The sequence below is a fragment of the Xenia sp. Carnegie-2017 genome, unplaced genomic scaffold (genome assembly GCF_021976095.1).
Source record: "Xenia sp. Carnegie-2017 unplaced genomic scaffold, XeniaSp_v1 HiC_scaffold_2, whole genome shotgun sequence".
Taxonomy (NCBI): Eukaryota; Metazoa; Cnidaria; class Anthozoa; order Malacalcyonacea; family Xeniidae; genus Xenia; species Xenia sp. Carnegie-2017.
This window is the reverse complement of record NW_025813482.1, coordinates 8,986,976-9,004,207: the sequence shown is the minus strand read 5'-3', so window position 1 is coordinate 9,004,207 and position 17,232 is coordinate 8,986,976. Positions and strand designations below refer to the sequence as shown.

At 34.2% G+C, this 17,232-nt stretch overlaps 5 protein-coding genes and 1 long non-coding RNA gene across 12 annotated transcripts in view; 2 read left to right on the top strand and 4 right to left on the bottom strand.

Annotated features, from left to right (window-relative positions):
* LOC124440303 (deleted in malignant brain tumors 1 protein-like) overlaps positions 1 to 604 on the bottom strand; it is a 29,807-nt gene extending 29,203 nt beyond the window's left edge. Inside the window, exon 1 of one of the 4 annotated variants that reach the window (XM_046990661.1) lies at positions 357 to 604. In XM_046990661.1, coding sequence (XP_046846617.1) covers positions 357 to 456 — 100 coding nt within the window. In that variant the 5' untranslated portion in view covers positions 457 to 604. The remainder of the gene's footprint in view (positions 1 to 356) is intronic. The other 3 variants (XM_046990660.1, XM_046990662.1, XM_046990664.1) reach the window with 3 other exon arrangements.
* A 4,754-nt stretch (positions 605 to 5,358) lies between these two features.
* On the bottom strand, positions 5,359 to 11,219 carry LOC124440307 (2-amino-3-carboxymuconate-6-semialdehyde decarboxylase-like). 4 transcript variants are annotated; one of them, XM_046990675.1, is made up of 14 exons: positions 10,960 to 11,219; positions 9,847 to 9,891; positions 9,607 to 9,703; positions 9,420 to 9,469; positions 9,237 to 9,347; positions 9,091 to 9,132; positions 8,940 to 9,023; positions 7,995 to 8,088; positions 7,729 to 7,824; positions 7,503 to 7,593; positions 7,094 to 7,175; positions 6,076 to 6,119; positions 5,838 to 5,936; positions 5,359 to 5,733 (listed from the first exon to the last, which is right to left on the bottom strand). In XM_046990675.1, exons 1-13 carry the CDS (start codon positions 11,020 to 11,022, stop codon positions 5,873 to 5,875), a joined length of 963 nt encoding a protein of 320 aa, XP_046846631.1. In that variant the 5' UTR covers positions 11,023 to 11,219; the 3' UTR covers positions 5,359 to 5,733; positions 5,838 to 5,872. The 4 variants fall into 4 exon arrangements, with proteins under 4 accessions (XP_046846631.1, XP_046846630.1, XP_046846633.1 ...); XM_046990674.1 differs by lacking the exon at positions 6,076 to 6,119 and having other exon boundaries at positions 10,960 to 11,201; XM_046990677.1 differs by lacking the exons at positions 5,359 to 5,733; positions 6,076 to 6,119 and adding an exon at positions 6,039 to 6,075 and having other exon boundaries at positions 5,837 to 5,936; positions 10,960 to 11,165.
* On the top strand, positions 8,346 to 10,806 carry LOC124440312. Its single transcript, XR_006946650.1, has 2 exons — positions 8,346 to 8,803; positions 10,506 to 10,806. It is a non-coding gene; the product is annotated as an uncharacterized LOC124440312 (long non-coding RNA).
* LOC124440310 (multifunctional methyltransferase subunit TRM112-like protein) lies at positions 11,153 to 13,523 on the top strand. The gene is made up of 4 exons (XM_046990680.1): positions 11,153 to 11,281; positions 12,006 to 12,107; positions 12,718 to 12,810; positions 13,264 to 13,523. Exons 1-4 carry the CDS (start codon positions 11,207 to 11,209, stop codon positions 13,363 to 13,365), a joined length of 372 nt encoding a protein of 123 aa, XP_046846636.1. The 5' UTR covers positions 11,153 to 11,206; the 3' UTR covers positions 13,366 to 13,523.
* LOC124440309 lies at positions 13,452 to 14,467 on the bottom strand. Its single transcript, XM_046990679.1, has 2 exons — positions 14,254 to 14,467; positions 13,452 to 14,086 (listed from the first exon to the last, which is right to left on the bottom strand). Exons 1-2 carry the CDS (start codon positions 14,283 to 14,285, stop codon positions 13,630 to 13,632), a joined length of 489 nt encoding a protein of 162 aa, XP_046846635.1. The 5' UTR covers positions 14,286 to 14,467; the 3' UTR covers positions 13,452 to 13,629.
* An 867-nt stretch (positions 14,468 to 15,334) lies between these two features.
* LOC124440311 (26S proteasome complex subunit SEM1-like) lies at positions 15,335 to 17,084 on the bottom strand. The gene is made up of 3 exons (XM_046990682.1): positions 16,970 to 17,084; positions 15,590 to 15,686; positions 15,335 to 15,525 (listed from the first exon to the last, which is right to left on the bottom strand). Exons 1-3 carry the CDS (start codon positions 17,055 to 17,057, stop codon positions 15,465 to 15,467), a joined length of 246 nt encoding a protein of 81 aa, XP_046846638.1. The 5' UTR covers positions 17,058 to 17,084; the 3' UTR covers positions 15,335 to 15,464.
* Positions 17,085 to 17,232: the final 148 nt, after the last annotated feature.

Here is a 17,232-nt window from a genome sequence, read left to right as displayed (position 1 = left end):
AAATTCAAATGGCTTACTTGGTACTGTAAAAATTTTTGTTCATATTTCTGACATCTTGTTTTGACAAAATGGTTAGAAATGTTTAATTAATTAACCCCAATCATTGTACTCACAAGCATACGAGTTAACCGTGGACTTTTTACTATCTTATCATCATTGAAATTCTTATTTCCATGATTTCTTAATACAATAACACTAACTTTCAGGACTCTATTAATCTGGACAAACTGTATCTACATAAATGTAACAACACTCCTGGGCTCAAACCATTAACTTTATTAGAGTATATTAATAAATCCTACTCTAAATATCCCCCATATATACATTTGACTAAAATGTCAAGTCCATTAACTTACCTTTTGCTTTTACAATCGTCATGAAAACAAGAGTTAAAACCAACAGTCTACCAGAAGCCATTTCATTGACCAGTAACTTGGAAGGGTAGCAAATAAACATAATTTATTTATATTGATAACGGCTGTTATAGAACTTCAAACAAACGAACGACATTAACGTTCATCGGGAACAACACATTTATAACCTGATCAATATATAAATTATGTCATTACATACGTAATCGGGAAACGGATTTGTGTCAGTTTGAAAGTGTTTCAAACAGACTAAGATGCAAGTTTACTAACAAAGATTCCTTGATAACACAAACTGCAGCTTCCTAGGGATATCTTTCAAAGAAACGTTATGTTAACATTCGAGAAGAACTTGAATGAAAATGAAAGTCAAAAATTAAAACAAAACTTAAGAAATCATAATAATGCTACGCCCAACGATCAAAAGTCGTATACGTGGTCGAGCCTTACTTGGGAAATGTCTGTTTGTTAGGCCAACTGTGAACGATAAGCATTTTGGTCATTTTTTAGTCCGTTGAGTTACATCAGAGTTAGTATTATTTTTAGGTAACTATAACGTCACTTTAACTATGCATAAATGTTTCATCGTTATTTGAAGGTTTAATGTAAAATAATTAGTTTTCAAAAAGGGGAAGTACTTTTTATACACACCTAATTTAAAAACGGAGCCACCTGGAGTGTTGACGTCATTTGCCAACATCTACTTTTGACTTTAGCTGCACATATCGCAACATTAACTAATCTTGTTTCAAGATGATACTGTTTGGACTCAAAATGTTTCATTTACAAATAAATGAGATGTGTCAATTTTAACAACGACCTTAGTCCTTTGCTGCAAAAAGGGCAAAAATAAGTAAGATGTTACCATATGATCTTAGTAGCACGACGCTTGATAAATATTTTAGATAAACGGCATTATTTCTCACTTTTATGTTTTTAATCACAAATGTGTTTTAACCGAAAGTCATATTCCGAGAAAATGCAGGGCTACGATGAGGTCTGGGCAAAGAGCGGATAAAGCCAAACTCAAAATTTACCTTGGAGATGGCGTCAAGCATTTTTTTGCTTATAGCAATAGCTTGCAAACACAAATGAAGAAGCTCAAAAGCAATTGGAGCACATACGGTTAAAATACTACTCATTTTTATCCAACTAACAAAGTTTTGGAGATTTGCGCACGCAAACAATAGCCATCCAAATCGTACGTTTTTTTGGGTTTTACTTTCTAAATGTCATTTTTTAACACCTTCATCAATTATTCATATTTGCATTAATGCTGACATTTATAGGATATGTTTGTAAATGATGATCGTCCAGGTTAATAAAGTCCTGAGAAGGACTGTTTTTGATGTTGTTGACTGACGTTTCGACAACCTTAGCGGTAGTCATCTTCAGAGTCAAATGAGGAGTAAACGTCAGGTTAGCCGTATTTGTTGTCTGGTTCTTACGTCATTGTATTGTGTGTACAGGAAATGTGCAGGAAATGTGTATTGTCATTGTGGATTGATGTGAAGTGAAATATTTTATTTTTAGTTGTGATGTGTGATTTAGGTGTGACGTTTTTAGTTGTAGTGTGTGGGTGTCAATTGTGTATTGTCATTGTGAATTAGTTTGAAGTGTAATGTTTTTAGTTGATCGTTTGTTTGTATTGTGAATAAGTCGTTTGTAAGGTGCCGGTAATTGCTGTGATCTGTTCAGGGTTTGTTCCAAGTTGGTATACCAACTTTCTAATGTAAGCCGTTGTCTATAGTCAGTACTGTAAGTGATGCATTTTGCCGAGTCCCAGTCAATGTTGTGCTTTGTGATTCGGTGATGTTCGGCAATGTGATTAGTTTTGTCTTGTTTCTTAGTAGCTCGTTTGTGCTCAGTAAGTCTTATGTTTAAGTTCCTGCCAGTTTCCCCGATATAGGAGGCGTGGCAGTCGGAGCAGTTTATTTTGTAAACTGCACCTTGTCGTTCGTTGGGTTGTTCTTTGTCCTTTATGTTCGTTAGTACTTGTCGTAATGTTGTGATTGGTTTATGTGCGACACGTATGTTGTATGGTCGTAAGATACGCGAGATAGTCTCAGACGTACCTTTGATGTAAGGTATCGTTGCTGTTGTCAGTGAGTTGTTCGTTTCGTTGGGTTCGTTGGGTTTGTAAGTGTTGCGTTTGATAAAGTCTGAGTTATAGTTGTTTTTGTCAAAAACACGTTTGAGATAGTTGTTTTCGTTTTGTAGAGCGTCCGGTGAATCACATATGATTTGTGCACGTCTTGTTAATGTTCTGATTGTGGTGGCTTTGTGAGATGTAGGGTTGTAAGATGATTGGTCTAGTAGTCGGTCAGTATGTGTTGGCTTGCGATAAACTGTTGTTCCTAGTTTTTGATTGTCATGTTTTACCAAACAGTCGAGAAAAGGAAGAGTTCCGTTTTCTTCGACATCTTTGGTAAATTGTATGTGGCTGTTCTGTTTGTTGATGTGAGTATGGAAGTCATCAATCTCGTCTGCATGTAGTGCTGTGATTGTGTCATCTACGTAGCGAAACCAAAAAGGTAGTGCATGTTTGTAAGTCATGAGTGCCCGTTCCTCTATAGATTGCATTACAATTTCAGCAACTACTACAGAAACGGGCGAGCCCATTGCTGTCCCATGTAATTGTTTGTAGTGTGTTCCTTTGTATTGGAAGTAAGTCGAGGTGAGGCAGAGCTCTAGTAACTCCATAATGTCTTCTGTCGGTAATGGCAGTACGTCCGTGGTGTTTGTAATGAGGGTTTTTGTACAAGTAAGTGCCAGATTAAGTGGAATACTGGTGAACAGTGATTTCACATCAAAAGACACTAGTATATAGTTGTCTGGTATTTGTATAGTGCACAGTTTTTTAATGAAAGTTTCAGTGGATTGTAGCTTGTGTTTTGATTTGTTTGTTAGTGGTTGCAGTATGTTAGTCAAGTACTTTGAAAGTTCGTAAGTAGGCGAACCACAGAATGATACAATTGGTCGCATGGGTATTTGTGGTTTGTGAAGTTTTGGTAGTCCGTATAGTCTGGGTGGTCGTGGTACTGAACATCTGAGTCGATAGTAAATACGTTCAGATATAATGTTAGATTTTCTCATAGAGAAGATCTTGCTGTTAAGTTTGCGTACTAGTGATGGTGTTGGGTCTCGTTTGAGTTGTTCGTAAGTTTGTCTGTCGTTAACAAGTGCGTCCATTTTGTTAAAGTAATCATTCCTGTCCATGACCACAGTCACGCGTCCTTTGTCTGCTGGTAAAATGACGATGTTGTTGTCGTGTTTTAGTCGTTTGAGTGCTTGTTGTTCGTCTTTTGTCAAGTTGTTGTCACGTATAGAGGACGATTGTAAAGTGGAGGCTATCCTGCTTCTGATCTCGTCTTTGTTGTCTCTGACAAGTCTCTTTGATACGCTAGGACAGCCTCGACACTTGATACTATCGTCTCAGTCGGGATTTGTCTAGGTGTTATGGAATGTTTTAGTCCGTAAGATAGTAGTCGCGTTTCAGTTTCGTCTAATGGGCGGGAAGAAATATTCCTCACCCAGTTATCGTCATGTTTATGTCTTGCACGTGTTTTAGTTTGTTTTAAACGTTCAAGTTTTTGTTGTTGTTTGATTTGGTGTTGTGTCTCTGTCTTGTTTGCTCGTTTCTCTGCAATAGTTTGTATGGTAGAAAGTAAAGTATCACTTACTGTCGTTGGTATGAGTTCCTTCAGTTTGTTCAGTCTTTGTTCTTGTTGTTTGATGTAATAGTTGATTCGTCTGTGACAGTCGTTAATCCGTGCTCGTATCAGTCGTCTGCTGGTGGATTTGACAAAAACATTCATGTAACATTCATTTCACGAGAAAACATCAGCCCAACAATATTGACCTGCTCACCACTGTGTGACTTCATAGCTCAGTGGTCAGAGCACTGCACCGGCACCGCAGAGGTCATGGGTTCGAATCCCGTTGAGTCACCTGATTTTTTCAGGTCTTGAGACGATTGCTTAAATTGTCCAGCTAAGTGCGAAGATCATATCTCATTTATATTGAGTATATCAAACACGTATGAAAGAAGACAAAATTAATTTCAAACCAAATATATTCTAATTCAAAAATGAAATTGATACAAAATTTTTTTTGTTCTAATTTACAACTTGCCAATCACTTTAACATGTCGGACAAAAAGCCTTTCTACAAAATAATTAAATCTTTTTATTAAGCAAACAAGAATGCACATCTGTATTTTGTAAGAATTCATGAGTTATTTACTTCATCTAGAGTATGTATGAATTCGACAGCGAAAAAATTGAGACTGACAATAAACAATAATTGATTTACCTCCATTTTCCCATGACATTTTGCTCTTTCACGTTGAGATGGTGAAGCTGAAACAAAATATGACTGATTTGCTGCAAAATTACTTCACAGAAATATGAATTTTTCTCTAGTTTTGCAAGTGAAAATAATTGTATTCACATTCATTCGATTTTGACGGATATAGAGACTGATTATATTTTCAAACCTAGAGCAAAAAAATACCATTTTAGCTACATACCAAACACAGACGCGACACCAAAGATTATCAGAAAAGCCACTATAATCTTTTTCATCTTGCTACTTAGTCTCGAACTTGTCTCTATCAGTTGTGTTCCTCCTATGGAATGAATAAATAAAGATATTTTTCTCTCCTTTATGCAGTTTTGTAATAAATGTCATGTGATGTTTTTCAAGCAAGTCAGTCACAAATACTTCTTATTTTGTCAAGTAAGGTAAACATCAAAAAGTATAATTTGTCTATAGCTTTGGCACTCCATAATCCACCCAAATGTCATACAATGATTAAATATTTACTTTTTATCAATCTCTTCATTAATTTGATATGAGAAACAATGACGAAGGTTGATTTTCTCCTCCCATCTTTGTTGGGTGTTAACCGTTGACACTATTCTCTGCCTTGGTGTTGCAGCAGCAATACGGATGTTTTATGACAAGGCTAAGATACACTAGTATTGACTTTTTGGTGTAAAAAGTATATTTGAATAATTATTCGTCTATTTTACAGATTGATTTTTCCAAACTAAATATTACGTTGATTTTTTTGAGTAAAGAAAACACAGCAACGGAGTGAACTAAAATTGAAAATGGACACAAACAGCAATCTTGAGAGGATTTGTAAAAGCAACGATAGAAATGGTCGTCTGCAGAGTGCAGACCAACTTGCCATGGCCTTTCACAAATGACAAAGGCATCATACATCAATCCAGAATAAAACACCAAGTTTTTATAAGCCATTATCTCTGGCTATCCCATCACATGTATTCATTTATTTTCAATAATTAGATTCATCAAGGCCAAGAAATTCAAAAGCGTTTTTAAACAATAGCTTTTCCTAGGAATCAAAGAAAATATAGAAAATTGTCTTGGTCGAACACAAAACGAGTAAAAATTGTAAATTAGTTTAGAAATTTCGTCAAACATATTTTATCATTATACCTTAATCTCTTTCTGATCTCTATATGTTGAGTGGATCAACTTCCCAGGATAATGCTCCCCCAAAGGAAAAGGATAATCACTTCCAAGCAAAACTTTATCCTTAAAGTAGAAAATACTGATGACTTTTGTGTTTCGTATTATCAATGGAACTTATAAAATCAAATAATAAGTAAACAAAAATAGCCAAAAAACATAAGTTACTACAACAGTTTCATTTAAGAACGACGCGATACCACACCTGTTAATTGGATACAATAAAAAGACATTGTAGTTGATACGTATCTGCATGGTAGACAAATTTACTTTAATGTTTATAAATTGAAACATATTCTGAATAAGCTAAGTGATATTCAAATTTGACTCTGAAGACAACTATCGCAAAGGCTGTCGAAACCTTAGTCAATACTACGTAACACCAACACCATCACCATCATCACCAACACCAATACCAACACCAACACCAACACCAACACCAACACCAACACCAACACCAACACCAACACCAACACCAACAACACCACCAACACCAACAACAACAACAACACCAACACTAGCATCATACCAACACCAACACTTGCACCAACACCAACACCAACATTAGCACCAACACCAACACCAACACCAACACCAACACCAACACCAACATTAGCACCAACACCAACACCAACACCAACACCAACACCAACGCCAACACCAACACAACACCATCACCAACACCAATACCAACACCAACACCAACACCAACACCAACACCAACACAAACACAAACACCAACAATAACACCAACAATAACACCAACATTAGCACCAACACCAACACCAACACCAACACCAACACCAACACCAACACCAACACCAACACCAACACCAACACAAACACAAACACCAACAATAACACCAACAATAACACCAACATTAGCACCAACACCAACACCAACACCAACACCAACACCAACACCAACACCAACACCAACACCAACACCAACACCAACACCAACACCAACACCAACACCAACACCAACACCAACAACAACACCAACAGTCCTTCTCAGGACTTTTTTATGTGTGTAATCTATATCTACGTACGTACGAACATGTAAAGATTCTTCTTGGTTGTTTACACCATTCACAATGTTGTTTTTATAAAAAAAACACCAATTTATGCATGCCAGCATGCACGTATTTAAATCACTAAACTTAATTCACTGTTTATATTAATTTATATTATTTATCATTAACAATAAGATAATTTTATACCTCTCCCATGATAGCAACTAGAAACTTTAAGGCCTTTTCATCATGTACCAAGGAATCTGTATAAACTCTACCGATATAATTCCTGAAAAAAAACATTGAAAAATAAACAGCATTAACAAAAATATTTCATGTCGGATTATTTGTGCAATCAAATGGACATCTCATGGTTCGAATTTTAAAGGCTTAACAACCAAGTAAATTTGATGGTAGTTAGTTGACAGCAGTAGCGTGACGTTCATTAGTGGTCTCTGACAGTTGGAGGAGCCTTGTCAGACATCAGCCAAGGCTCAGTATCTCAAAAGTGAGGGAAATTTTTTTGAATATATAAAAGGTAACAACTGCAGGAAAATTAAGAAGTAAGAATGGATAAAATTGAGATCTGCACTTCACCCAAAAACATAAGCACTACCTCGGAGAAACATTGTTTTTTTGGGCACAAAGATCCGGTCTTACATCAAAACCATGACAAACCCTGCCAATTGTGTAAGGAAATGAGCCACCTCCGAAAAAAAGAAATGAATTTATCCATTACATTTTCATGATGGCGAGATCACTGTCAAGTTATGCTTGACACATTTTGTATTATTACGAAATGATTGGTTTCAATAGATAATTGAATTTAATTGATCCATTACCACCATGAGCAAAACAAAATTTTAGTTTCGGAAATTTTTCAAGAACTCCACCAAAGATAACACAACATATTGCCGTAGCAGTTTCTGCTGGCATTCCTACAAAATATTCAAACTATATTACAAAATGTTGCCAGTTATGTGACCACGAGCGGCATTTTTACGCAAATTATAAAATAATGAACTATTTTTTCAACCTTGCTCTTCAAATAACTTTATACGTTGAGCAACATTATAATATGAAAGAATCAACTTTATTGTTATCTTACCAACTAACCACGGTAACCAATAATTTTCAGTTCGTTCATTTCTCGTCATATCCCAAGGATGAACAAATATACAAGCATTTAGTTCTTCTGCTGCCTAGGAACATCACAAATTAATTTTTTTAGATTTTTAGATCATCTTGTTTAAGCATCTGATAAGATCTCATTGATTAAGTAGATCTTCGAGTTTTCGAATTTAGACAGCCCACAAAATTTTAGCAATTTTAAAGTTAATTCAGTGTGTCATAAATACAAATATTAGGAATAAAAATTTCTCCATACTTCAGGTACATATTAACAAATAAAGTGAGCAATATATTCTTTCTATCTTTAGATCTTTTCAGATTACGTATTTAGGTTGATGAAAACTCTCTAATAAATAAATGGTTGAATGAATTTTAAATCTTCCTGTAACGTTTACATCAATTTTCAAGTTTAGCTGTCTTGTTTTGGATGAAGCCAGCCTTCCCTTAAGTCCCCACCCTCTTTTCCCAGATCACCATTAATTTTTTTCATGTCTGAGCTTCGTCTCTAAGCCTTAGACTTAGATTTGATTTGACATAATTCGCGCGTGCGCAATCACATTTCGAATTATGAATTTATGTAAATTACGCGCATCTTACGTAAGGTTGTGTAACAGAAATAAAACTGCGAAAACAGCAAATTTTCCTCGCTGTAGATGCTAAAATGCGAATATATGCTATTTAAAATAAATCGCAAAGGCCAGAAAATGTACCACAGCTTTCGCTTCACTGCTTCAGCCATCGTCAAGAAAAAAAAGTTTTACATCCAGATCAAATCAATGGACAATGGTATACAAATTTTAGTTCAGTATAACCACATACGTAATACACCGAATAGATAACTAATATGCATTAAATAGCCGCGATTAAGAGATAAATCGTCAAAATTTGAACAACAGCAATTTTTGTTTAGCTTACAGCTTACAGCAAAAATAGGATTTAATTCAGGAGAATCTAAATTCCAATCGTTGATATGCGAACCAATTTGAATTCCTGGAAAGCCAAGCTCCTAAATGACACAAAATTGTCACAGCGTAATTACAACTAGATATATATTTTAGTTACAGTTTACTTACATTGACACATCGCTTAAGTTCTTCAACAGCTAACTCAGGACACTGTATGAAAATTACTGTAACTTGGTTAAATCATTCACAAATGTCTGCTTTATTTTAAATGATTTTAAGAGTAAAGAGTGTAGCCCTTGCGGCTTATCATGAACCTGCATGGGTAAAGTACCAAGGCCAACAAATCTTTTAGGATGACTGACAACTCTTTGTGCAATATCATCATTCAATATTTTACACAAGTCAAGGGTATCTAGAGGTTTTGCCTTAAATATGGACAATGAAATTATTGTTCAGTAAAAAAGTTAGCGTCATGTCACAATTTATAATTTTATTACCCAATAGTTAAACATTACTGGAACTGTTGAAAGAGCTTGAACTGTTACACCTACAGTACAAAAATAATTCAGTATGTATATCACTAGAATTACGTATTACGTGTTTCCAATTTTCCATGCTGTACACACTTATTTGAAGAAACTTGTACTGAATATAATGTTAAAATAAAATTAAAGACATTTTAACCTGTTTTGTCCATTTCAGTAATTCTAGTTTCTGAGCACCAACAGTTTTGATCAATGACACGAAACAAAGTTTCATCTTTCCACATCTCAGCTTTGCCCTTTTATAAGTAATGAAAAATGAAATCATGTAGTAAACAAATCAGCTTAAATAGCCCCTTTTCTTTCTTCATAACTTAATCTCAGACATGATCATAACTCAAGCAAGTGAAATCAAATGTACAAGAGTAATGGTAGAATATACCTGACAATGATGATATAATTTGATAAATCCTCCATAACCATATCTCTATAATAAATATCATACTTATCATAATTATCATTCGTAATTAGTTTTGTGATTACCATAAATGATATGTACATTGCTCAATCAGCAGCATTTACCAAATCATTAAGGCATTAATTCTTTTTGTCTTATTAGTAAGATCAATCAATTCTAAGGCATCTCTTCAATTCATAATCTGTCTGCAACTTATCTAACTTAAGTTGTGTTTAAATCAGAATGCTACTTTAGGTCTGCAATGTGATCATTTCTACTCAATCACAATTGTGTAAAGTTTGTCAATTGCAAAATTATAATCTCAGAAGTCATCATATTTGACGTTTATCCACAACAAAATTCTGATCCTTTAAATGAAACTATTTTTCAGTAATGCCTATATTTCAGATCTGTAAATTATGAAAATAATGCTACAAATTTCCAAAGAAATATGTTCATGTTTTCTGTTTCCTTGTAATTTTTCAGTATCTACGTACGTACATACTTCCTATGATTGCCCGTTCACTTATTTATCATCTTGGTCAGTTCTTTCACTTTTATTTCTATATTCTTTATTTATATTATAGTTTATTGCATTTCAGTCTGGTTGGTCAATTGGAATATTTGATCATTGCTGTTTTTAGGTACTTGCTAACATCATAGTCAAGCAAGAGATATTGAACAGGAAATTCCAGAAGATAAATCCAAATATTTTGATAAATCCAGATATTTGTTTTTTTAACATTTCACTTTCTTCTCATTTTGTTCAAACCAAATCTACCTTTCCTAAATTAATGCACTTCTTTTATAATTCTTATTAATTGTTCCACACCCAATCTGCATATTTCATTGTAAGTTCATTTAACCACCAATATTACAACAATTGACAGTTACAGCAATTTATAATGTCAACAATTAAAATTTTGAAAATTCTCAATGGAAAAAGCTTTTATTTTTGTACATTTTTTTATTATCCAACAAAACTTGTTGCACTTCACCCCAGCCTCATGGCGCTCATTAATTAACGTACACACTATAGTCTTGGGAGTAAAGATACTGCATTTGATATAATACATTGTTTCGTTTTAATTCACAAACCTTCTTTAGATCTGGCCATTGTTTTGGTAATATGTGGGAATGTATATCAACCTTTTTACTCATTTTCAACACAATTGATTAAAGTATTAATGAATATTCAATGTGATAGACATTGCCACACATTTCCACATGGCTCTATTTTTCACTGTTTGAAGGATGGAAACGTGTTGAAATTCCTCTTCTCTAACTGCTCTACAACACAAATTGAAACTGAAAATTTATCGATTTTGGTATTTTCGTTTGCGAAATGAGACTACTTACGCACAACATGCTTATGTCTAATATCAAAGGCGTCAAAAATGGCTATCCATTGCTAATTGAGGTGCAAAGTATGATTTATTTTGACACACTTCTCTGTACAGATGACTTGCCTTGTTTACGTTTTGTTGGCAGGCAGATTGATCCCAAGAGAGGTTAACCATTGTTGTTAGTGTTGTTTAAAAGTACTCGACCAAATCTGCCCGCCGGCAAAACGTAAACAAAGCATGCCTTTATAAAGTAAATGGTTTGAACCCGCTATCCTTACATGTTTGTGCATGTAGATCGTCCAGCCAGATTAGAAGAGTTCTGAAGAGGACTTTTGTTGTTGATGTTTTTCTACTAACCTGGACGATCTACATCCACAAAACATGCAACATTTCTCAATTTCGTTTGTATATTTAATTTTTTTGTTTCTCCAATTATACTGGTGGTTAAGTTCATTTATTTTTGTAAACAATATTATTTCTATCAACTTTCCAATAAGTCTAATAATCTAACATCTTCTATGGTAACATGTACATCATGCTTAAGGAATAGTTCTCCCAGCTATCCCATCCGGAGCTCACCCCTACACATAGATACATACATACATAAATAGATAGCTCTGTCCTATCCTATCCATTTCTTCCCCCATATTGTTGCAGTCCTATTGCTTAAAAACTTAATGGAAAAAAAAACTAATAAAAAATTTCATAAATGTTGACTTTTATACATTAAATGTGCATTGATAATAGTACTTCTATGCATTTATTAAATTCATTTATTGGCTACTATGTCATACATAGGCTGTTGATGTTGTTGTTAATGAAGTTGAATTTAACCCTGAGTTTATCTCACGAATGATTCCAAGATTAGATTGGAGTGCTGTATTTCAGGCAGCAAAGCAGGTATTGCATTTTCTGTCTGTCTACAGTCATTCAATATTTTGTCAAATCATCATTCAGTCATATTTGCACCAGAATGGAAAATTTGTTAAATGCGCACCCGAGGTTTGAAATCTGAACACATTAGAACCCAGTTTTCTGAAAATTGCACACAAGAAACTTTTTACTCTTGCATTTGATGTTATTTTCACTGATCTTGACACTATCACATGAAAATTCTGTTTAAATTTAGAACTCAAAACAGTGTAACAGCAACAGCATGAACTAATTTAGTTAAAATTGTGCGTCATTTGTTTGAACATAATTATACATATATTGCTATGTTTACTATTGCCACTGGGCAGAAACACGTACCTGAAATAAAGCTTAAATATACATACAACTTAAAACTGGTCATTTTTTTTTTGTATGATTTTGGTAGTATGCCTTAGACATTTTTCAAAAAGTATATATTTTCACTCAAGTATATTCTAACCAAATCTTATCATTATGACATTATGACAAATAATTTCCCATTTTTTTGCCAGATTCTTTCTTGTACATGAACTAAACACTTAACTACACTAACCTTGAGTGAATTGACTCAAAGTGAGAAATAACATTATCATTTTAGCTTGGTAAAGAAGAAAATCTTCCGCTAGAACTTGCTCCTGAGTTTGAAAATGATGAGAAATTTTTAAGGAAAGCGCATCATGTATTGTTGGAGGTAATAATTTTTTTGGATATTGTTTGAAAACTTCATTTTGAAAACAATTTAACTATCACTCAAAAACACTCTGTAAAACTAAAACAGTGAAGAATTTTATAAACATTGATTAATAGGTTTTATTGTGAACATGATAATATGGGATATTATGGTAATTTTATTGTTCAAAAGCTCTGACGAGGAAATTATAAATTTTCCATTTTTAGCACTATGACCAAAATACCTTAATGGAAGCAAAAGTGATGAGGATTTTCCCATTGTTTCATAAAACTTTCATTCTGAAAGCAAAACAGATGAACTTTAATTTTCTTTTATATTGCTCAAAGGTTTTTCATTATTTAAAACCCCCTGAAACTTCATTGTGAAAGGAAAAGAGTTGATGTGTTGAATATTTGTGCTTGATTGTTTAAAATGACAGAATAAAGGTACTTTTCAATTTTCATTTATTGTTAGGTTGAAGTACAAAAAGGTTTTCTTGTTTGTCCAGAAACATCAAGAAAGTTTCCAGTTGAGAATGGCATTCCTAATATGTTGTTAAATGAGGATGAGATATAAAATATAAAAAACTGAACTGGACACAGAGGTAGTCATGTGATGTGCTTGGACCATCTTGTAACTCACAACGAAAACTGAAATATTTGTCAATTTTTTGATGAATATCATTGAATCAATATCATAGATATTTATTGATAAATACACAAAAACTAACTATACGTAATATGTTTGTTTATTGTGTACACAACAACATTCTATGTCCAAACATAAGTAGTACCACATTAAACTATAACTTTCTTTTTTTTGATGGTTGATTGCAACACTCTACTTGCCAAGATTCTGCATTTTACTGGTTGCATTGTGGCAATTTTTGCCTCTTACGTTGTAATCTTTGCCTCCTGCCTTGACAAAATCGCTTATTGAAGCTCGTCCAGCCACGTTAGTAGTTGGTCCAGCTGGTTTCCACTTGGAACTCATATGTTTGGCATCAGTGACAACAGTGTTGCTACTTTTACCAAAACCATCTCCTTTATGCACTAAATATTGCTTGCCATCACTAGTTGTCACTAAACTACCCGAATGTGTTGCGCGATCATTTTTTCCGGAATAAGATGTTTTGATTCCAACAAAGTTAGCTGCGGCAATTCCTCCTTGACCAAACTTTCCTCCTCCTGGTCCTTCTAATGGTCGCTCCACTGGCTGTGAGCTTATAACTCGTTCGTTGAAAAGAGCTGTTAGTCCTGATTGGGTTTTTATGTCGTGAGGAAAGTTTTTGTTGCCACTAAAATAAACAATGTTGTAAATACAGCCTTGTTCCCGGTTTTTTAACATTTTATTTAAGAAATTTTTTTATTGATGTCAGAAGAGTCTGAAAGAGTTACCTAAGAATGACTTTCTAAGAACTGGTCACGAAGATTGGACATGATGGAAATCATTTAATATCGTTACCTGGAGCTTTTGTTGAATGAACTCATCTTCATTAACTTGTTGCACTTTAATGATTTCCCCAGTTGACGTACGTAGCTCAATGTTTTGTTGCACTAAATGTTCTATGTTCTTTCTATGCGCAGCTATTTATTGCCGACGTCTTTAGTTCTTGGAAGAACACTTAAGCTTTAAATATAATATATCGTCATTTGTGTTACGACATTTGATATTACCGGGATTACCCACTGAGTCGCACAGGAAATAAGTTATAATGATTATTGAATTAATGCATCATGAAAGTGAAAATGCTTGTTTTAAAAACTGCATCTCTGCCAGAGCCTGAGTTGAAAGACTGCGATGTGTCTAATTGTATTTATTTGGCTTGGTACATACATACGATACAATACACTATGTAAACCAATGTGTAACCTTTAAAAAATAGCGTTTTAAAAAGGGGAATTTTTTCAGTCACAGAAGTTACTAACATTGTTTCGGTTTAAGTCATGGGATGTTTTAATTATGGGAAGCATTTTACAATTTTAAATCATACGATTTTCGGAAAATTGTGAAACGTGCTTTAACTTGAGTGGAAATAAGACATTCGTAAAGATTAGTTCGCAATTTGCTGTGAAAACACGTGAAATAGTACACAATTTGAGACAATTTCATATTATTGCTTCATCTTCTTCATCTCTTTCAAAACCATCTTTCAAACAAATTAGTCAAGTATTTAAAAGACTTAATGAAAGTGACGTACCGCAGAGAACCGTGCATTAGTCAGTTGTGTAATATTAAGCAAAAAAGGTCGGAAACTATACTCAGCCAGATTATCAAGCCAAAAGGAATAATTTATAGTCGTCGACAGGCGAACAATTGATGACTTTGTATTCAAGTATAGAAAATATTGCAAATGTTTAAGCTATAATTGGGGTATACCCTTAGGTTAATAAAGATACATCTCTAGTGGTGATACATCTCTAGTGGTGATACATACATCTCTAGTGGTGATACATCTCTAGTGGTGATACATCTCTAGTGGTGATACATCTCTAGTGGTGATACATCTTTAGTCGTGTGATATATTTAAAGAAATCAAACTAAATTTTTCAGTTTAAGGTAGTTTAATTGATCACATTCGAAAAATATTGTAAAGTAACCATGGATGTTTAAAAAAAAACAATTTTCCAAAACTGAAAGTTTGTAAGATTTTCAAACTTGTATGCTGATGCAGTTCATGTCTTCATTGTCTCTGGTTGATCACACTTCAAGTATCCATGTTTTTCAAGCTCAGCTCTAAAAGAAAGAAAATCAAAGATAAGTTACTGTATAAAGTTGACGACCAGCAACAATCATTTACCTCAACTGATTAGAAAAATCATCTTCTACATTGTCGTCATCCCAGTCATCGTGCCAAATATTATTTTCATCTTGATCTTCATCTGCTTCTGCCCATGCTAAAAAATTAGTGATTTTCTAAGGTTTCAACATCAATAATTAAAACAATTCGTGATATACAATTTGTCATGACAACATATAAACATTGTCATATATACTTTGTTCAATGAAGCTGCTATCAAAAAGTGAATTTGTCTAAATATAGTGAACATGAAACAGTTATCAATACATGTGCTGCATAGCGTTAATTATATGTGAAAATGAACATTTAGCATTCCCTCGAGCACGCCATATGACAAGTTTTGAAGTCCAATAAGCAAACAGCTGCTTATATAGTACTACCCAGTAGTACACTTGTACTAACTAGTGAGTGAGTGGTATATAGTACTACCCAGTAGTACACTTGTATTAACTAGTGAGTGAGTGGTATATAGTACTACCCAGTAGTACACTTATACTAACTAGTGGGTGAGTGGTATATAGTACTACCCAGTAGTACACTTGTACTAACTAGTGAGTGAGTGGTATATAGTACTACCCAGTAGTACACTTGTACTAACTAGTGAGTGAGTGGTATATAGTACTACCCAGTAGTACACTTGTACTAACTAGTGGGTGAGTGGTATATAGTACAACCCAGTAGTACACTTGTACTAACTAGTGAGTGAGTGGTATATAGTACTACCCAGTAGTACACTTGTACTAACTAGTGAGTGAGTGGTATATAGTACTACCCAGTAGTACACTTGTACTAACTAGTGGGTGAGTGGTATATAGTACTACCCAGTAGTACACTTGTACTAACTAGTGAGTGAGTGGTATATAGTACTACCCAGTAGTACACTTGTACTAACTAGTGGGTGAGTGGTATATAGTACTACCCAGTAGTACACTTGTACTAACTAGTGAGTGAGTGGTATATAGTACTACCCAGTACTACACTTGTACTAACTAGTGAGTGAGTGGTATATAGTACTACCCAGTAGTACACTTGTACTAACTAGTGAGTGAGTGGTATTATAGTCAGGGTGCATTCCGTGTAAACACCACGCCGAAGGTTTGAAAATAATATTTTTTTACGGCAAAATGTTGAAGTTTCCCGCCAACCCAATGTAAGCCGAATTAAGAAATAATATAAACTTAAGTATTCATGTTTAGTTTAACCATTACAACAAATGTGAATAATCAATAGTAATAACTAATTTCGCCCTTTACGCCAAGATGATAATTTCTCCGGAATGCACCTTATTGGAGTAATGCGATTGCCACTTATTTGGTTTAGATTACAAATATTTTGAATAATTTCCTGGACTTCTACATAATTGAATTGAAGAAACTCAACCTTCTGCTGGAAATTCTTCAAATTCGTCGTCCTCTTCGAGAAGTCCTAAATCTGTGTTTGTGTCATTGACTTTCTTTTCGGCGGCCATGTTTGATACCTATGACAAATACTTCAAATAAGAAAAACAAAATAGATGTAATTCCGGTACCTCGTGCCCAGTCCATGTCAGTGAGTCAGTACCAGTCAGTACCATGGCACAGTATAGGGAATATACAGTAAGGCCAGTTCGCTGAGCAACTGGCTGCTGTATATTTAATTAGTTT

Bases quoted from the DNA above. Each gene is read 5' to 3' on its own strand.
- LOC124440307 (XM_046990674.1), bottom strand. From the start codon at position 11,022: ATGAGTAAAAAGGTTGATATACATTCCCACATATTACCAAAACAATGG. The intron at 9,470-9,606 runs GTTAAAATGTCT...TTTGTACTGTAG, and splicing joins TACTGAAATGGACAAAACAG to GTGTAACAGTTCAAGCTCTT. The intron at 8,089-8,939 runs GTAAGCTGTAAG...TGATGTTCCTAG, and splicing joins AATTAAATCCTATTTTTGCT to GCAGCAGAAGAACTAAATGC.
- LOC124440310 (XM_046990680.1), top strand. From the start codon at position 11,207: ATGAGACTACTTACGCACAACATGCTTATGTCTAATATCAAAGGCGTC. The intron at 11,282-12,005 runs GTGCAAAGTATG...TGTCATACATAG, and splicing joins GCTATCCATTGCTAATTGAG to GCTGTTGATGTTGTTGTTAA. The intron at 12,811-13,263 runs GTAATAATTTTT...ATTTATTGTTAG, and splicing joins CGCATCATGTATTGTTGGAG to GTTGAAGTACAAAAAGGTTT.
- LOC124440309 (XM_046990679.1), bottom strand. From the start codon at position 14,285: ATGAAGATGAGTTCATTCAACAAAAGCTCCAG. The intron at 14,087-14,253 runs GTAACGATATTA...TGTTTATTTTAG, and splicing joins TCATTCAACAAAAGCTCCAG to TGGCAACAAAAACTTTCCTC.
- LOC124440311 (XM_046990682.1), bottom strand. From the start codon at position 17,057: ATGGCCGCCGAAAAGAAAGTCAATGACACAAACACAGATTTAGGACTT. The intron at 15,687-16,969 runs GTTGAGTTTCTT...CTAATTTTTTAG, and splicing joins TGAAGAATTTCCAGCAGAAG to CATGGGCAGAAGCAGATGAA. The intron at 15,526-15,589 runs GTAAATGATTGT...TCTTTCTTTTAG, and splicing joins GATTTTTCTAATCAGTTGAG to AGCTGAGCTTGAAAAACATG.